This window comes from Mangifera indica, chromosome 12 (genome assembly GCF_011075055.1).
Source record: "Mangifera indica cultivar Alphonso chromosome 12, CATAS_Mindica_2.1, whole genome shotgun sequence".
Taxonomy (NCBI): domain Eukaryota; kingdom Viridiplantae; phylum Streptophyta; class Magnoliopsida; order Sapindales; family Anacardiaceae; genus Mangifera; species Mangifera indica.
Genome location: NC_058148.1, coordinates 3,096,015 through 3,110,756, shown reverse-complemented (window position 1 = coordinate 3,110,756; position 14,742 = coordinate 3,096,015). Strand labels below are relative to the sequence as shown.

At 30.8% G+C, this 14,742-nt stretch overlaps 2 protein-coding genes across 2 annotated transcripts; one reads left to right on the top strand and one right to left on the bottom strand.

Annotated features, from left to right (window-relative positions):
• Window positions 1–5,096: 5,096 nt before the first annotated feature.
• Window positions 5,097–6,966, top strand: LOC123193757 (dnaJ homolog subfamily B member 13-like). Its single transcript, XM_044606844.1, has 3 exons — window positions 5,097–5,316; window positions 5,909–6,339; window positions 6,418–6,966. Exons 1-3 carry the CDS (start codon window positions 5,140–5,142, stop codon window positions 6,860–6,862), a joined length of 1,053 nt encoding a protein of 350 aa, XP_044462779.1. The 5' UTR covers window positions 5,097–5,139; the 3' UTR covers window positions 6,863–6,966.
• A 1,864-nt stretch (window positions 6,967–8,830) lies between these two features.
• LOC123193120 (NAC transcription factor 29-like) lies at window positions 8,831–10,030 on the bottom strand. The gene is made up of 3 exons (XM_044605907.1): window positions 9,835–10,030; window positions 9,065–9,336; window positions 8,831–8,929 (listed from the first exon to the last, which is right to left on the bottom strand). Exons 1-3 carry the CDS (start codon window positions 10,028–10,030, stop codon window positions 8,831–8,833), a joined length of 567 nt encoding a protein of 188 aa, XP_044461842.1.
• Between the last annotated feature and the right edge of the window lie 4,712 nt (window positions 10,031–14,742).

The window sequence follows — 14,742 nt, the reverse complement described above, 5'->3', positions numbered from 1 at the left end:
TCGTGATCATCTAAGAGCACATGGTAAAGCTACAAGTTTGTTTGGGATAATTGGTGAAATTTTAACCTTAGAATCAGTCATTGGTGAAATTTAGTTAATGTAATAATATTTGCATTAGTTGAGATAATAGATATTTTATTTAGTTAGTTTAATTTAACAATTCTTTTTGCATTGCAATTGGTTGCCTTGATTAATTTAGGCTACGAAACAAATTAGCAGTTAACCCTGAATCCATTTGAAATTGATATCTTAAGTATTACTTGAAGATTAATGCACTTATGAGTGAGATGCAACATCAGGGAAGCTAGCCAATTAGCTAGTGTTTGAGTTTGCATGAGGATGAAATTTATTGTGTTTTCAATTGTCATTAATATGTACTTTCATTTTTGGACATTGGTTATGATTGGTTTGTATTTGGATTTGCACATTATGAGTAGTGTGGGAGGTTATCCACTCTCAGACAAGAATTGTGTGATGACATGATTTATGTATGAGGTTATTTAGCATGTTTATGGCACCTTTTTACACACATTTCAAGTGTAAATTTATCAACTTGTATAGTTGTTTTAACTTTCACTGTGTAATGAAGTATAAGCATATAAAGGAAGCTTAAATCATAACATCTCTTTGGGTTCATATTTCCTCTAGCGACATGTATCTAGAAAGGGATGTTACACTATGTCAATGTCATTTTTATTTATGAGGGGAAGTTAACATTGTTTGGTGATTCTTATGAAGATGTTGTGCCAAAGAATCTGAATGGTTCCTTCTTTGACAAAATTATAATTGCCAAAGAACTTTCTTCTTTATATATGGCAAAATTGCATGTCTCTAGTTGCTAATCGTTTATCAAGATGTCTAGGTGTTAGATTGGATTCCACTAAACTATTGGTTTCGTGTTAGAGATTTACTTAGTCATTGTTCACTAGTCATCTCATTTAGTTGAATTTCAAGAGTTGACTTCGAGATTATCAGTTTGACTGTACAACAAATAGTATTGTTTCTCTTTTAAAAGTAAAATTAAGGTTATTAATAGATAAAATAAATTCTAAATCAATCAATAGAGGAAACTTATTAAATGAGTTAAAATATGGGTTTATTGCAATAAACACCTTTAAAGTTTCATAAGCTTAAAGTTTGTTGTTTTTCGGTACATGATACAAGAAAATAGGTTACTTCTATTGTTTTTAAATTTATTCAAAGACCATCTTTAAGGGCAAGTTTGTTACAAATTTACAAGGGGTAGAGTTGTCTTTTCTATTAAATTCTCACTAAAAAAATCTAAAAGAAAGAAATGAAAAAGAAAAACAAAATTACTACATTTTGAAAAAAAAAAAGAAAATTAAATTCAAAATGCAGATAAAAATTATAGCCATTAAAATTCGTAGAGTGGAAATCCTTTGTTTCATATATACTGAATTTGGGTGAAAATCTATTATTTAAAAATAATATTATATTTAAAAATAAATTTTACTATGATATAATCATTTGTACTTATAAGATTTTTCAGTAGATATGTCAATGGACTGCGTCGGGTTGGCTTCGACTCAACCTATCAAGCTAATGGGTTGGGTCGAGCTTGAGGCTTATACAGTAATAAGTCTTTGGGTTGGGCCGACTCATTAATATGTGAAGGCCCAGGGCCCAACCTTATATATATACGGTCCACTTAGGTCGGGCCGAGTTGACCTGACCCATTTAAACAATTTTTAAAAAAAATTTAATTAAAATTTTAAAATATAAATTATTTTTTAATTATTAAAACTGAGGATAATACCTTGAACATTTTATTTATGATTCTTCATTTGTGGCAAAGGAACATTATGGTTACAAAATATAATATAAATAAATTAATTTACACATTGTATAAATTACAAACATAAATAAAATATATATACTATATAATTTATTTACTCATTTTTAATATCTAAATCTCTGAATTATTTTGACATTGAATCTATTTATAGTATTTTGTAATGATAAAATTGAAATGAAAATAAAATTATAAACACAAAAAATTATTATTTGTGAATAATAATTGTTTTTGAAAGAGAGTTGATAAGAGAAAATGAGATTAAAAATATAATAAAAGAATTGAGATTGAAAGAAATTGAAATTGAAAAAGAGTTGGATTGGTTTATATAGAGAAAAGTAAATAAATTTAAAAAAATAAATAAAGTTAAAGGCTTTTGCCTTTGTATTAAAGCTTGTGATTTTTTTTTTTATGCAACAAAGGTAGAAGTCATTGCCCTCTAATTTTTTTTCTTTTCATTTTTTTAAATAGTAAGGAGTTGGGTTCGACTGGCCCATGGGCTTAATATTAAAACTCATGACTCAGCGTGAAATGGCCTATGGGCTAGGCCCAACATGCTATAGTGTTGGGTCCAGCCTTATTGGGTCAAACTTTAAATTCGTGCCTTGGGTTGAGCCTCCATTTGTCCCGGTCTAATTGATATGTCTATTTTGGAGTGAAAGATAGAATAAATAATTAAATCATCTAATCATATATTGTTATCTACATTTGTACATGCAAGTGAGTATATTTTTTATATATTTAATTTTATTCTTTAATTAATAAGGGATATTAAATTGATTAGCCTAAAAATTAGGGGTTTTAGTAAAATTGTCCAATTTTTTTGAACTTAAACAAAAATGTCTCATTTACCTGAAATTACTGAAATGCACTCGTATATAAACAAAAACAATTCATATCCCCATCCATATTTTCCCCGAACCATCATTCCCAAAATAAGAGAATTTCTTGGGCCTTTCACGAAGTAATGAGTTTCATAGTTTTTTGACTTTTTGGACAAAATTTTTGATGTTTTCCAACCACAAAAATGACAAAAAATGTGAGTAAATTGTCCTTTATCTTGTTTGAACCATTTTGATATTTAGATTTTACCAATTAGATTAAGATTTTGGGTGCTTTTAGTTTAGGGTTTTTGGGTTTGAACAATTGATTTGATGGCTTGATTCTTGCTTGTTTTGGATGAATTAGTTTTTAGGGTTATTATGTTTAAGTAGATGTAAGATCGTTTGTTGTTGAAATGGTAGCCTAAAACTGAGATTTTGGTCAAAAAATTGTGTGATTTTGAAATTGGAACTTCACCTTGTGGAAGAAATATTAAACCTAGGAAATCCCAAGTTTGAAAAATATCCCATGGGTTGAATCAATGCCACGAGGGAGGGAGGCAAACATGATTTTCTAAACAGTAATTACATCGGAGGGTTTATGGGGGAACCTTGGAAAAGGGGGGAAATTGCAAGTTTTGTAATAGTATCCCATGGAGGACCACGGGGGAACCATGGAGGAGGAGGAGGGAAACATTAATTTTTTAAATAGTGATACCCATGGGATCTCTCGGAGGAGAATTACAAGTTTTTAAAATTTTGAACCTATGGGGAGAGAGAAATTGATAAGGAGGTAAATTGGTATTTTTAAACATTTAGGACCTCTGAATGAGTGAAAAAATGTTAAGGGGGAAATTGATAACTTGTCTAAATCTAGAGTTTTTAGATGCATATTTTTCGAATTTTATATCCGTTTTTTTACATTTTAGGGTTTTTTGACGTGTTGTTTTTGAAATTCAAATCCATTTTTTTATTTTTGTGATTCTTAAGTTTTTTAATGTGTAGTTTTCAAATTTGAGGTCAGTTTTTTTATTTTTCTCAATTTAGGGTTTTTCAACCTATAATTTTTTATTTTCATATTTGTTTTATCAAAATATTTTTATATTTTTCTAATATTTCATTTAAAATCTTAATACATTGGTTAGTATGAAAATGTCTCCATATTTTTCTAACATTTTATTTAATACCCTAATATATTATCAATTATTAAAATGCCCCCTTTATATAATATACAAACTTAATTTAATAAAATAAAATTAAGTTTTAGGTTAAGATTCGTATAAATATCTTGTTCTCATAAAATAATTTTTTTTATTTGAATTCAGAAATATGAATTTTCTTTCTTTCGAAAGAAGCTATAGTATCAAATATTGAATAAAAAATGAAAGTGAGAGAGAGAGTTGAAATGATGTGAAAAAGGTATAAGAGTAAGAATTTATATAGAAGTGATAAAGGGTAGCGTTGGTATTTTAAAAAAATTTTCGGATATATTTATTTGAAGCTTTAAAAAAAAGATATTTTTATTTAGTTTCGAATAATACGAGATATTTAATTTAATTTCCCAATTAATATATAGCATTTGGAATGTATTTGGGTGGGCTCCATTCTGTCTGCGGATCACCAGCTTGTTCATGATTGTTTCTTACATTTTGCCATTTTAGTGCATAAGCACGCCTATCTTCACGCATCTAATTCTTGTTGAACTGTTATATATTATTAATTATTGATTGTAATTAAAATATTTATAATATCGACAAGAATGGTAAGTTCATCTTTCATTGGCAGGCTGTTGATACTATTTTAACCTACAAAACATCTAAAAATCATGAAGGTTATATATATATATATATATACACACACATTTTCAAATTTGGATAAACTGTAATGTTAAATTAAATTCATCATGATAATGGTTAATCTCAATCAAATTCATTTCATTAAACTAAATTGCTATGGTTTGTTCTGATAAATTAATATCTACATGTCTGAACAAAAAGATTGTTATTATTACACGTACGTGTAAATACATACACACATACAAACACACACATATATATACATGCTCGCATTTAAATATCATATAACCACCCTTGGCAATCATATTACATAATTAGAATAATGTTATTTTTCAGCACACAATCGTTGGACTTGTGTGGTCATACCTGTACAATTACTAAATTTGTAAACTTAATTCAATGGATAAAGTAATGGGAAGTTTTATTTGAAAAGAGATAGCTAGGGATTGAAATATGATGGTACAGGCTTGATTTTAAAGAGATTCATTCAAACTGAACTAAATATGCAAGTATGAGAAACAAACTGCCACGACCAATTCTTATCTCCAAACAAACTATTCATCCTATTAAAAGCCTTTTCCAGAGGCTTCTAGTTTTTTCTCTACCACATATTTTCTTGGACAACTAATTAATCGCAATCAATTTCTTAATTTTGCATAATCTCTCTTGATCCTTAACCCTCTGCCCACTCGACTTATCTAAATTTTTTATGGGAGATCAACATCGAAATCCCTCTACAGATGCTTACAGAATCTTTGGCATCCCAAAAGCCATGTGCAAGACTTACAAATTTGTCACCAAATGGAATTATGAAAATAAGAGTAGTCCAAGAAAATCCGACGCCGACGAACGCAAATTTGAAGAAAAGTTTTCTACCTACAAGCAGGTATAATATTCAGCACCGTATATCATTCTTTGAGCGGAAATCCTGAAAAGTGTTTAAGCTTATTCTACATTAAGTTGGAAAAATGTAATTTATTCTCATATTTTTTGAAACTTACATTAATATCTGTTTATAAATTTACGTCGGCATGTTTTAGAAATCCAACCATTGTTTAATTGATGGTAATTAGCGTCGGAGCCAAATTGTGTTTTGGAAAACTTTCAGAATGTGAAACCCAATTTAGAAAGTTGCACTAATGGAGGTCAAAGTGTAAGAATCAACTATTATAGGTTAAAAAGAAATATTTAAGAGTAAAATGAGATATTCCTGTATAAATTTTAAAAAACTTTGTGATGTAACCATCCTGGCCAACATGTAGCTTCATTTACAATTAAATAATTTTAAATTAAAAATAAATAATTATTAATAACAAAACATAATGGGTATGTATAGCATTGTCCGTAAACTTTACTCTGTTAAGTTTGTCTTTCAATGTTACCTTATGGGTCACCTGATGAGTTTCTCCAGGGGGTTTATAGAATTTTATTTATTTAAAAGTAAAAATAATAAAATATATTGATTTTGTTTCAATCAGGCCCAAGAAGCGGATAACACAATGCACCGAGGTTTTGATTCAATAGTCATAGACAACTTACTTTCACGCCAAGCCTCGCTTAGAAAAAGTGCAAGTAGAAGGAGCCACACGCCCTCACCACGATCATCCTCTTACGCCAACATGACTGCTAATATGAGTAGGAGGAGCAAAACCCCGCAACGAAGCTTTCTATCTAGAAGTAACTCTAAAATGTTGTCATCAGAATTTGGTAGCAATACTGCAGTCGCCCATCAGAATCCGAGTATGTCAAGAAATTCTAGCCGGCGAAGTCCTATCATATTCTCTCAAACCACTGCTGCTCCGAGGAAACCTCCTCCAATTGAGAGAAAACTTTCCTGCACACTTGATGAATTGTATCTTGGATGTGCTAAGAAAATCATGATTAGAAGAGATATCGTCTTGGATAATGGGTTTGTGTCATTCTTTAATTTTCCATTTATACTTCACCACTGCTGCTAGTTTTTCTGACATTCACGTATTTATGGCAGGAATGTTTTGGAAGAAGAAGAGACATTAACGATAAAACTGAAGCCAGGATGGAAAGAGGGAACGAAGATTACATTTGAAGGAAAGGGGGATCAGAAACCAGGGTATTATCCTGCTGATATAATTTTCCAAATCGAGGAAAAAAGACATCCATTGTACAGAAGGGAAGGAGATGATTTAGAGATAGGAGTTGAGATTCCATTGGTTCAGGCTCTCACTGGATGCTCTCTTTGTGTGCCTCTTTTAGGAGGGAAGTCAATGCAATTGACACTAGATGATATCATTTATCCAGGCTTTGAACAGATTATTCCAGGCCACGGTATGCCCAATCCCAAAGAGAAAGGAAAGAGAGGTAATTTGAGAATTAGATTTTTAGTGAACTTTCCTACAGATTTAACCGAAGAACAACGTTATGAAGCTTCTAAGATCTTGGAAGATTGTTCTTGATCAATCACTTAAGTAATTGTGTGTTTTTAACATATTTACCTCTCCTAATTTTTGTAAAATAAAGTAATTTAGATTAACGTAAAATCATAAAATGTTTTGGCGCATTTTAGATTCGTGAATTTTAGTTATAACTCATAGTTAACTACTTGGGAATCAGTATATATACATTTTTCGTTTAACTTTTCTTAAAATTTCTTAATAATTGACTGGTTTTTCTTAACCAATAGATTCGTCCTACTTTGTGACGAACATGTAAGAAGATAAGATGAGATAAATACAAGAACAAATATGATTGGATTTTTACTAGGGTTCAATCAGATGATCAAAATACTTATATCTATGATGATATCACTAGTCTGGATGTAGTGCAAGAATAATATAAAATAATAATTTTCAAAATTATGTTGTTAATTCTAGTGTTGTCTTCTCTCCCTCTCTTTTTCCCTCCTACATCATGGTTTTCATTACAAAAAATGAGTTTTTATTGAGAAAAAAAGTGAAAGGATAAATTATTTACAAAAAAATAAATACTCGATCGTGATAAGTACTGGTTTCATGATTTTAGCAATAAATTATTTATATTTTCATAAAAATAAATAAATTTACACTTTTAACTATGGACTTTTTAAATTTCTCACTAAAAAACATACAACTCTGTCGTTATCGGTAAAGTTGGACACAAACTAAATTGGCTAGGTCACAAAAGTTAGTTTAACTCAATTTGACTCAGCTCAAATTTGTTTAACTCGCATTCAAAGTGAGTTCAAACCAAGAGGGTTGCCTAGTATTTAAAACTAATTGTACTTGAACTAAAGAGAGTTTGATTAGGTTTGGCTTGCTAGTTGAGAGATGGCCTAATTTGGTTTGAACTTTGTTAGTTACTTGATTCGAGTTTTATCAAGTAATTGTCAAAAAACATTGTTTAGTCCATTATTAAATAAAACGACATTATTGTATCAATGAGTTGTAAACCCGAGTCAAACAACTCCAAATCGTTAAGTAGCTCAGCTTGAATGAGCCTGAATAGTATAAGTATTTTTTGAGTTCCAACTTGAGTTGAAGCTTTATGGAAGCAAAAATGAACTACATGCGAGCCCCTCATTTATGCTTCAAAATGATGTTGATTGTTATTGCACCGGATGACGTTGTTTCTTATTAAAAGAAATAAAATAAAGTGTGAAACATTGTCATTTCATTTCCATATACAAAAACGAAATATTGATTTGAATTTTTATTCTTTTTCTAAAGGCCAAAAGACTATTTCCCACCCAAGGTTTGATACAAATCCAACTTTTCATCTGCTAACTATTAAAAATCTAAATATCCACATATTTATTAAATTTTGTTGTTATTATCGGGGTAAAATTATCATTTATTAAAATTAAAAAAAACTAAAAATTTATTATATTTTCTCTCCAAAATTTAAAAATCTAACAAATTTTCCTTCAACCAAAGTTTGAAAAATCAACATTGTTCTCTCTCTCTCTCCGAGCTTCTCTCTTAATCCCGCTTCATTTTCAGCCATCATTGACCAACCAAAAACTTTGGATAGGAGAAAATTTGTTAGATTTTTAAATTTAGAGAGAGAAAATGTTATCTTTTTTAAATATTTTGATAAATGACAATTTTACCTTTAATAGTTACAATAATATTTAACAGACAGATAAACATTTGAATTTTTGATAATTAGTAGAGAGAGTTTTGATTTGTATCAAACTCTTGGATCAGAAATAGTCATTTGGCCTATTCTAAAAATGCATGTTTCTTTCATGTACTAGAAGTACGGTTGCATACTTTAAACATTTTATTCAATCGAAACCAAAAGACCATGAATTTGACTCTAAAGCAACAACTTTTCAAACTATGGAAACACAATATACTAGCAACACAATTTTTTTTATTGACAATTAGAAACTCAAATTACATACTCAGGAAACCAAATCTTACTAAACCCTAGTTAGCCAACGATCACTTCTGACTCTGTTCTGTCATTCTTGTTTTTCCTTGTGTACTTCCTTTTCGGTTTTTCACTTTCACGAACAAATTTACAGCAACAAAACTTGAAACCTGAAACACGAATAATAACAATATCAAACCCAAATCTTCTAAATAAATCCTCTTCTCTTTCTCCAATAAATTTCTCCATTGAAATTTAAAAAAAAAAAAGATACTGTTAAATTCTAAAGATGGTGAGTCCATCACCTTTGCTTTTAGAGCATCATCATGTTTAGTGGCAGGAATTGTATCTGGTTTAACCCTAAACTCATAAATGGTCCATTTGGATTTCTTGCCCTTTGGTGGCCTGCCTTGAAAATAAGCCATGGTTGTCATGTACCCAACGTCTTCATCTTCTTGTTTAATTATCTGATCCTCCGTTATAACAGAATAGTAGCCATCATTGGTTGGGATTACAGAATCGGTGTTTGGCTTGGTGGTGAAAAAATACCACTCATCCCTTACTCTCCATGCATCCGCTGCAAAGCAAAACATTAATGCCTGCTTTGTTCTGACATATAAAATCCAAGGGTTTTTCAACAGAAAGCTACAAATTTATGCACTGACGGGGTCAAAGGACCCCTCTCGATGCTATATAGAAAAACTATCAATAAAGCCCTTAAAATTTTATTGACCCCTATATGTTATTTACCTTGTCCCGTAAGTTTTTTTTCTAATTTCACCACTGAATTCATGCAAACATTAACCTCATTCAATCATGAAAATCTAAGAACTTGAAACTTCTTTATGCGAGGAATCTTAGTTCAAGGAAATATAACAATGCAGTCAATCGCACTCTAAGAAACCCTGAAGAATACTTTCCTCGAAGGAGCCTATATAATATTGATTCGAGATTTTATCGAAATTCAAAAGCCCACATTTGAAAATTTTCATATAGCATATTTGTTTCTGAATAAAACTTGAATAACCAAAAAATATACAAAACAAAAACTAATAATTTTGAACAAAATGCTCACTTGGCAATGGAAGTTGATCTGGGTTTATGGAGTAAACTTCAAGAGTTGGAACGCAATCAGTGGGAAGAGGCTGACCAAGTATCTTCTTCTTCAAGAAAAACTCTATCAAATCTCCTTTTTCAGGAGAAAACCTGACTCCAGGAGGGAGAAAAGGTAGGATGGTAGGTACAAATTTGTCATCAACATTACCAGCCATGGAGAGATTTCTGCTAGAAAATCAAAGTTTTGAGAGTCGTGGAAGAAGGAAAAACAAAACAGAGTAATCATTGATGGATATGATTTTGTTGTTGAGTTAGGATTATATAGACATTTTTTAAAATCCTTCGATCACAAGAAAACTGTGGTTTCCAAATCACAAGGAAATCATTGGATGAAGAAACTGCATGAATCCTCACAAAACCGAATAGAACTCGTGTAACAACTAAGTATTCGGTATTTAAATTAAAAAAAAAAATTTCAAATATTATTTAATAGGGGAATTTATATAAATTAAAATACTATAAACTAGAGTTTTTATAAGATAAATTAAAATTATGTGAATTAACAGCCAATACTACTTGTATGCTAGTGATAACGCATCATCAAGTAATTAAAATTATTTTTTATATACCTAATTCAAAATTATTTAATTATATCATAAATAAATATATATTAATATTTACTATTAGTCTATAAAAATAAATAATATGATAATAATGATGGTTTGATATAAGTAAATTAACTTTCTACAGTTACGTTTTTATGTTAACTTTGACTAACATAATTACATAGTTGCTCATATTATCTTTTGTATTTAACCATTTTACCCACAATTAATTTCTTTTAATTTTTTTTAATTTCTTTTAATTTGAACATGAGAAAAATATTAAAAAATAGAAAAAATAAAAACTAAAAGCAAATTTAAAAGGGTTTGGGAGCACCAATATTTTCAAATAAATGTGCACTTTAAGAGGTATATGATTCAATATAACTTGCATAATTAATGAAAATTATGAAAACTTAATTTAGATGTATTGGGTTTAGATCCACTCATGATAGGTTAACCCGACCATTACAAAAAGTGCCCATGGCAGTTGAGAGAGTAGTTGTACTATTAAACACATATTTAATGTTCCAAAATTGCTACAACGAAGAGTTAACGCAAATACAAAAAAACACAAAAAATACAAAGTCTCCCAAAAACACAAGTTTTCTTTCACATAATCCATATGGTACAATCATGCAAAGTGTGTTATAGAAAAACACAAAGCTTTGAATCAATTCAAACAAAAGATATAATCCAGGTATATATATTGTAATCTTGATTTGTTTATAGAATTAGTGGATTTTAATATTGGTATCAGAGTCTAGGTTAATATATAAATATTATGTCTACGATTTTATAATTCAAAGAATAAGTATCATAATCTGGATTTTCTTTTACGTTTAATACTGTTGAAATTTAAAGTTCAGGGTTCGAATTTATTTGAGTACAATTACATGAAATTGGGACTTAGAATCATGTTAAATCAATGTCTGGTCTTTTCTAGAATGAATTGATCATTAAATCAAACCAAATTTTGACTAGAATCAATAGAAAAGAATATTGAAACCATGACAGGTCTTGTCTTGATTTTGCCGGTTCCAAGCGACATTAATGTCGAAAAATACACCGAGGAGAACCGCCAACATGTGTTGATTAAAAGCCATATGGTTTCTAGCTTGTTGATGGTCCGATTGGTGATTTGAATAGCAACAACTATCACAGGGTGCAATCGGATTGGAAAAACTTGATTGCCCAACTCATTTGGTCAACGGGTAATCCATACTCATTGGTCAATTAAGCAACCCAAATTAGTCATTGCCCTCCGAGTTTGTTAACTTGTCAACGATTTGACCAAATCAGGAAACAAGCCAAATAAACTTGATATGCACCTCACAATGCATGAGTTATCATTACAACACATGGGTGGTGTGTGTGGTTCAATTTTGGCATGTCACAGGGTGTAAAGACACTATTCCAACATATGAAAGTGCATGGAAACCTTCTACTAATGCGTAAAAGTTCATTAACGCTTAGATCGACATTTCAACATGAGTTCAATCGGTCTTACAACAGCTAAAAGTGTACACATGTAATGATGTTTCCATGCACATCTTTTGAATTATGCAATACTAGATAATATATTGTCTTGTTGTGCTTGTGTTGCTATGCATATGTGATTTACTTTGTCTTTTTTTTTTTTAAATATAAGGACAAACATGTTAACTAAGGACCATTACCTGAAGTATAGGATAAGACCATCTAATAATTTAATGGTGCATGTTAGGGTTGCACGTCATAGGTATTTAGACTTAAAAGTAAGTTGCATCATTATCTAAAGAAGATATGAGATATGGTCTACTTATATCTATGTTTGACCATTGGACTTTGTTGATATATGATCTTGTTCGAGAGAAGAATATAAAGAGTTTTTGGAATAACGTGGCTAGATTATAGTTTGTTGAAGAGTAATGCATTGTAATGAATGTGAGAAAATCTACTACTTTATCATTTTTCCCAAATCAACAAAATGCTAGGCATGCAGGCTATCACAAATAACATAAAAAGTTTATTATGGATAAAGTGACTCAAAGAATTGTACATGATGATGAAATGGCTTTTTTTTAACACTAAATGAAGAATAAACAACAAACATGAAATATAGTTGATATATAAAATGCCTTGTTTCAATAACTATAAACCTCGAACTAAGAATAGTATTGAAAATAGTCTTAGTCATAATAGAGATAAATAAATTTTATATATAAGATTACATAATAGAAATTTTATATGTGGGAATTTTGTCATTGGTATAATTTAAAGAAATTCTTATCTAGAATTAATATTAACACAATTGGATTAAATTTTAAAATATCAAACAATTGAATTATAGAAGGTGATTGGAAGCATAGTAAACTTTTGATTATATGCCTTATGTGAAATTTTTTAAAAATTTTAATCCACGATTGTGATAATTGATGTGCATATAATTGCATTAGTTAATGTTGTGTTTGATATGTATTGGATACGGGTCCACCCATGACGGGTTGACCCAACCCGGTTTAATATAACTGCCAAAGGCGGTTATAAGAGGCAATTGGATTGGCAATTGAACTCTTATTTAAAAGTCCTAACTGCCTCCCTAAATGAAAGTAAAAATGGTTTCTCTCATCTCTTCTTCTACATAACAAAAATGCACAGTAAATCTTGTCTCCCAAGAGGACACACAATACGTGAGCAAATGGTGTCGTGAAAATAGACTAACGTCAACACCTCGCGTAGAATTCGAAAATGCTTCATCTAAAATTGAAACGGTACGTAAATTCGTATTTACAGATTTCACATATTTTGATCCTGACATGTTTAATTATTCCCAACATTGGTATCAGAGCCTAGGATATGTATTTGTTATTTTTTCTATGAATCGTATTACGTATATTGTGAAAATTAAAATCTGCATGTTGAATTTCGTTTTCAAAATTCGTTTTTGGACACGAATTTAATTCGGCTAAAATTGCATGAAATTGGTGTTGGGAAACATGTTGGATGAATGATTGGAATGGTATTGCATGTTTTGAATTGAAAAATGACTCGAATTAACACCAGAATTGATGAAAATTGACCCAAGACATCTTCTTCCTCCTCGCCGTTTTGACGGATTTCGATGCCATCGGTGTCAGAACTTGGAACGATCAGACTTGACGTTGACTGGGTTACAAAAGCCCTATGGTGTAGTCACCAAAAAATCATCGAAAAAAGGCCAATTAGAAGGACAACAAAATTAGGGTTCATACGCTATTTCGAGTTGAAATCAGGTTAGGAAAACTGATTGGTCAACAAATTGGTCAAACTCGATAGTCAATGGGGTCAGCCCATTTAGTCAATCGGGTCAACCCAACCCAGATCTTGACCCATGGTTAACCTGGTCAACCATCAAATAGTTGACTAGTCAATAGTCAACATTTGACTGCGCATGATGACCTAGTTCCAATGCGAGAATAGAGTTGTTCGACGCATGAATTGAGTTGTCCAGAATGTGGCAGCGCGTGTGCAAGCATGACAGCCTTATTTAAGCGCGTGACAATGCGTTTAACTCATTCCTAGCACGTTGAAGCTTGTTGCAGACCCTTTGTGATGCGTGGAGGCACGTGCAGTGTCGACTCGGCATGTGAAGGGGTGTATGAGCTTATTATGGCATGTGATAGCATGTAAACATCCATTGCTAGCACATATTGGCATGTGAAACCTGTTTTCTGATCCTTGGAAGCTGTGTAGTGTTCAGATTTAAATATGAGATGTGTTTTATAGGTCTTAGACGCATAATGACATGTAATATCTTATTTCGACTCCTAAAAACACATATTGGTGTTTTGAAATACATGTTTCCACTTCATGCAAGTTTGTTGACTAGGGACCATCGCATTGCATGTCGAAACTATTAATACTCTATTGAATTCTCTTAATTGAAAAAGAGATAATATCTATGCAAGAATATGAGCCCTGTAATCAATGATCTTCTTCAGGACGTAATTTGAAACTTTTTGGGACTAAATGGATTCATTACAGCTTGCTATATAGCGGCGCTTAGTAATGTAGAATAGAATATCCATTATTTTATCGTTATTCCTAAAACTAACGTAATGCAAGGTATTTGACCTAATGCAAATGTAATAGAGACTTTATCATAGATAAATTGACTCAAAGATCAATACGGGTTGTTGAAATGGTCCTAGTCAAAATTAGATGATGCATTCATTGTATCATATATATTTGTTAAGTGTGGGAATTCTAAGATTGGTAGAATTTAATGAAATTCTCATCTAAAATTAATATTGGCGCAATTAGGTTAAAGTTTAAAATGTCAAGCATTTGTGTCATAGAAGATG

Bases quoted from the DNA above. Each gene is read 5' to 3' on its own strand.
- LOC123193757 (XM_044606844.1), top strand. From the start codon at position 5,140: ATGGGAGATCAACATCGAAATCCCTCTACAGATGCTTACAGAATCTTT. The intron at 5,317-5,908 runs GTATAATATTCA...TGTTTCAATCAG, and splicing joins AGTTTTCTACCTACAAGCAG to GCCCAAGAAGCGGATAACAC. The intron at 6,340-6,417 runs GTTTGTGTCATT...TATTTATGGCAG, and splicing joins GATATCGTCTTGGATAATGG to GAATGTTTTGGAAGAAGAAG.
- LOC123193120 (XM_044605907.1), bottom strand. From the start codon at position 10,030: ATGGCTGGTAATGTTGATGACAAATTTGTACCTACCATCCTACCTTTT. The intron at 9,337-9,834 runs GTGAGCATTTTG...TTTGCTTTGCAG, and splicing joins AGATCAACTTCCATTGCCAA to CGGATGCATGGAGAGTAAGG. The intron at 8,930-9,064 runs GTGATGGACTCA...TTCGTGTTTCAG, and splicing joins ATGATGCTCTAAAAGCAAAG to GTTTCAAGTTTTGTTGCTGT.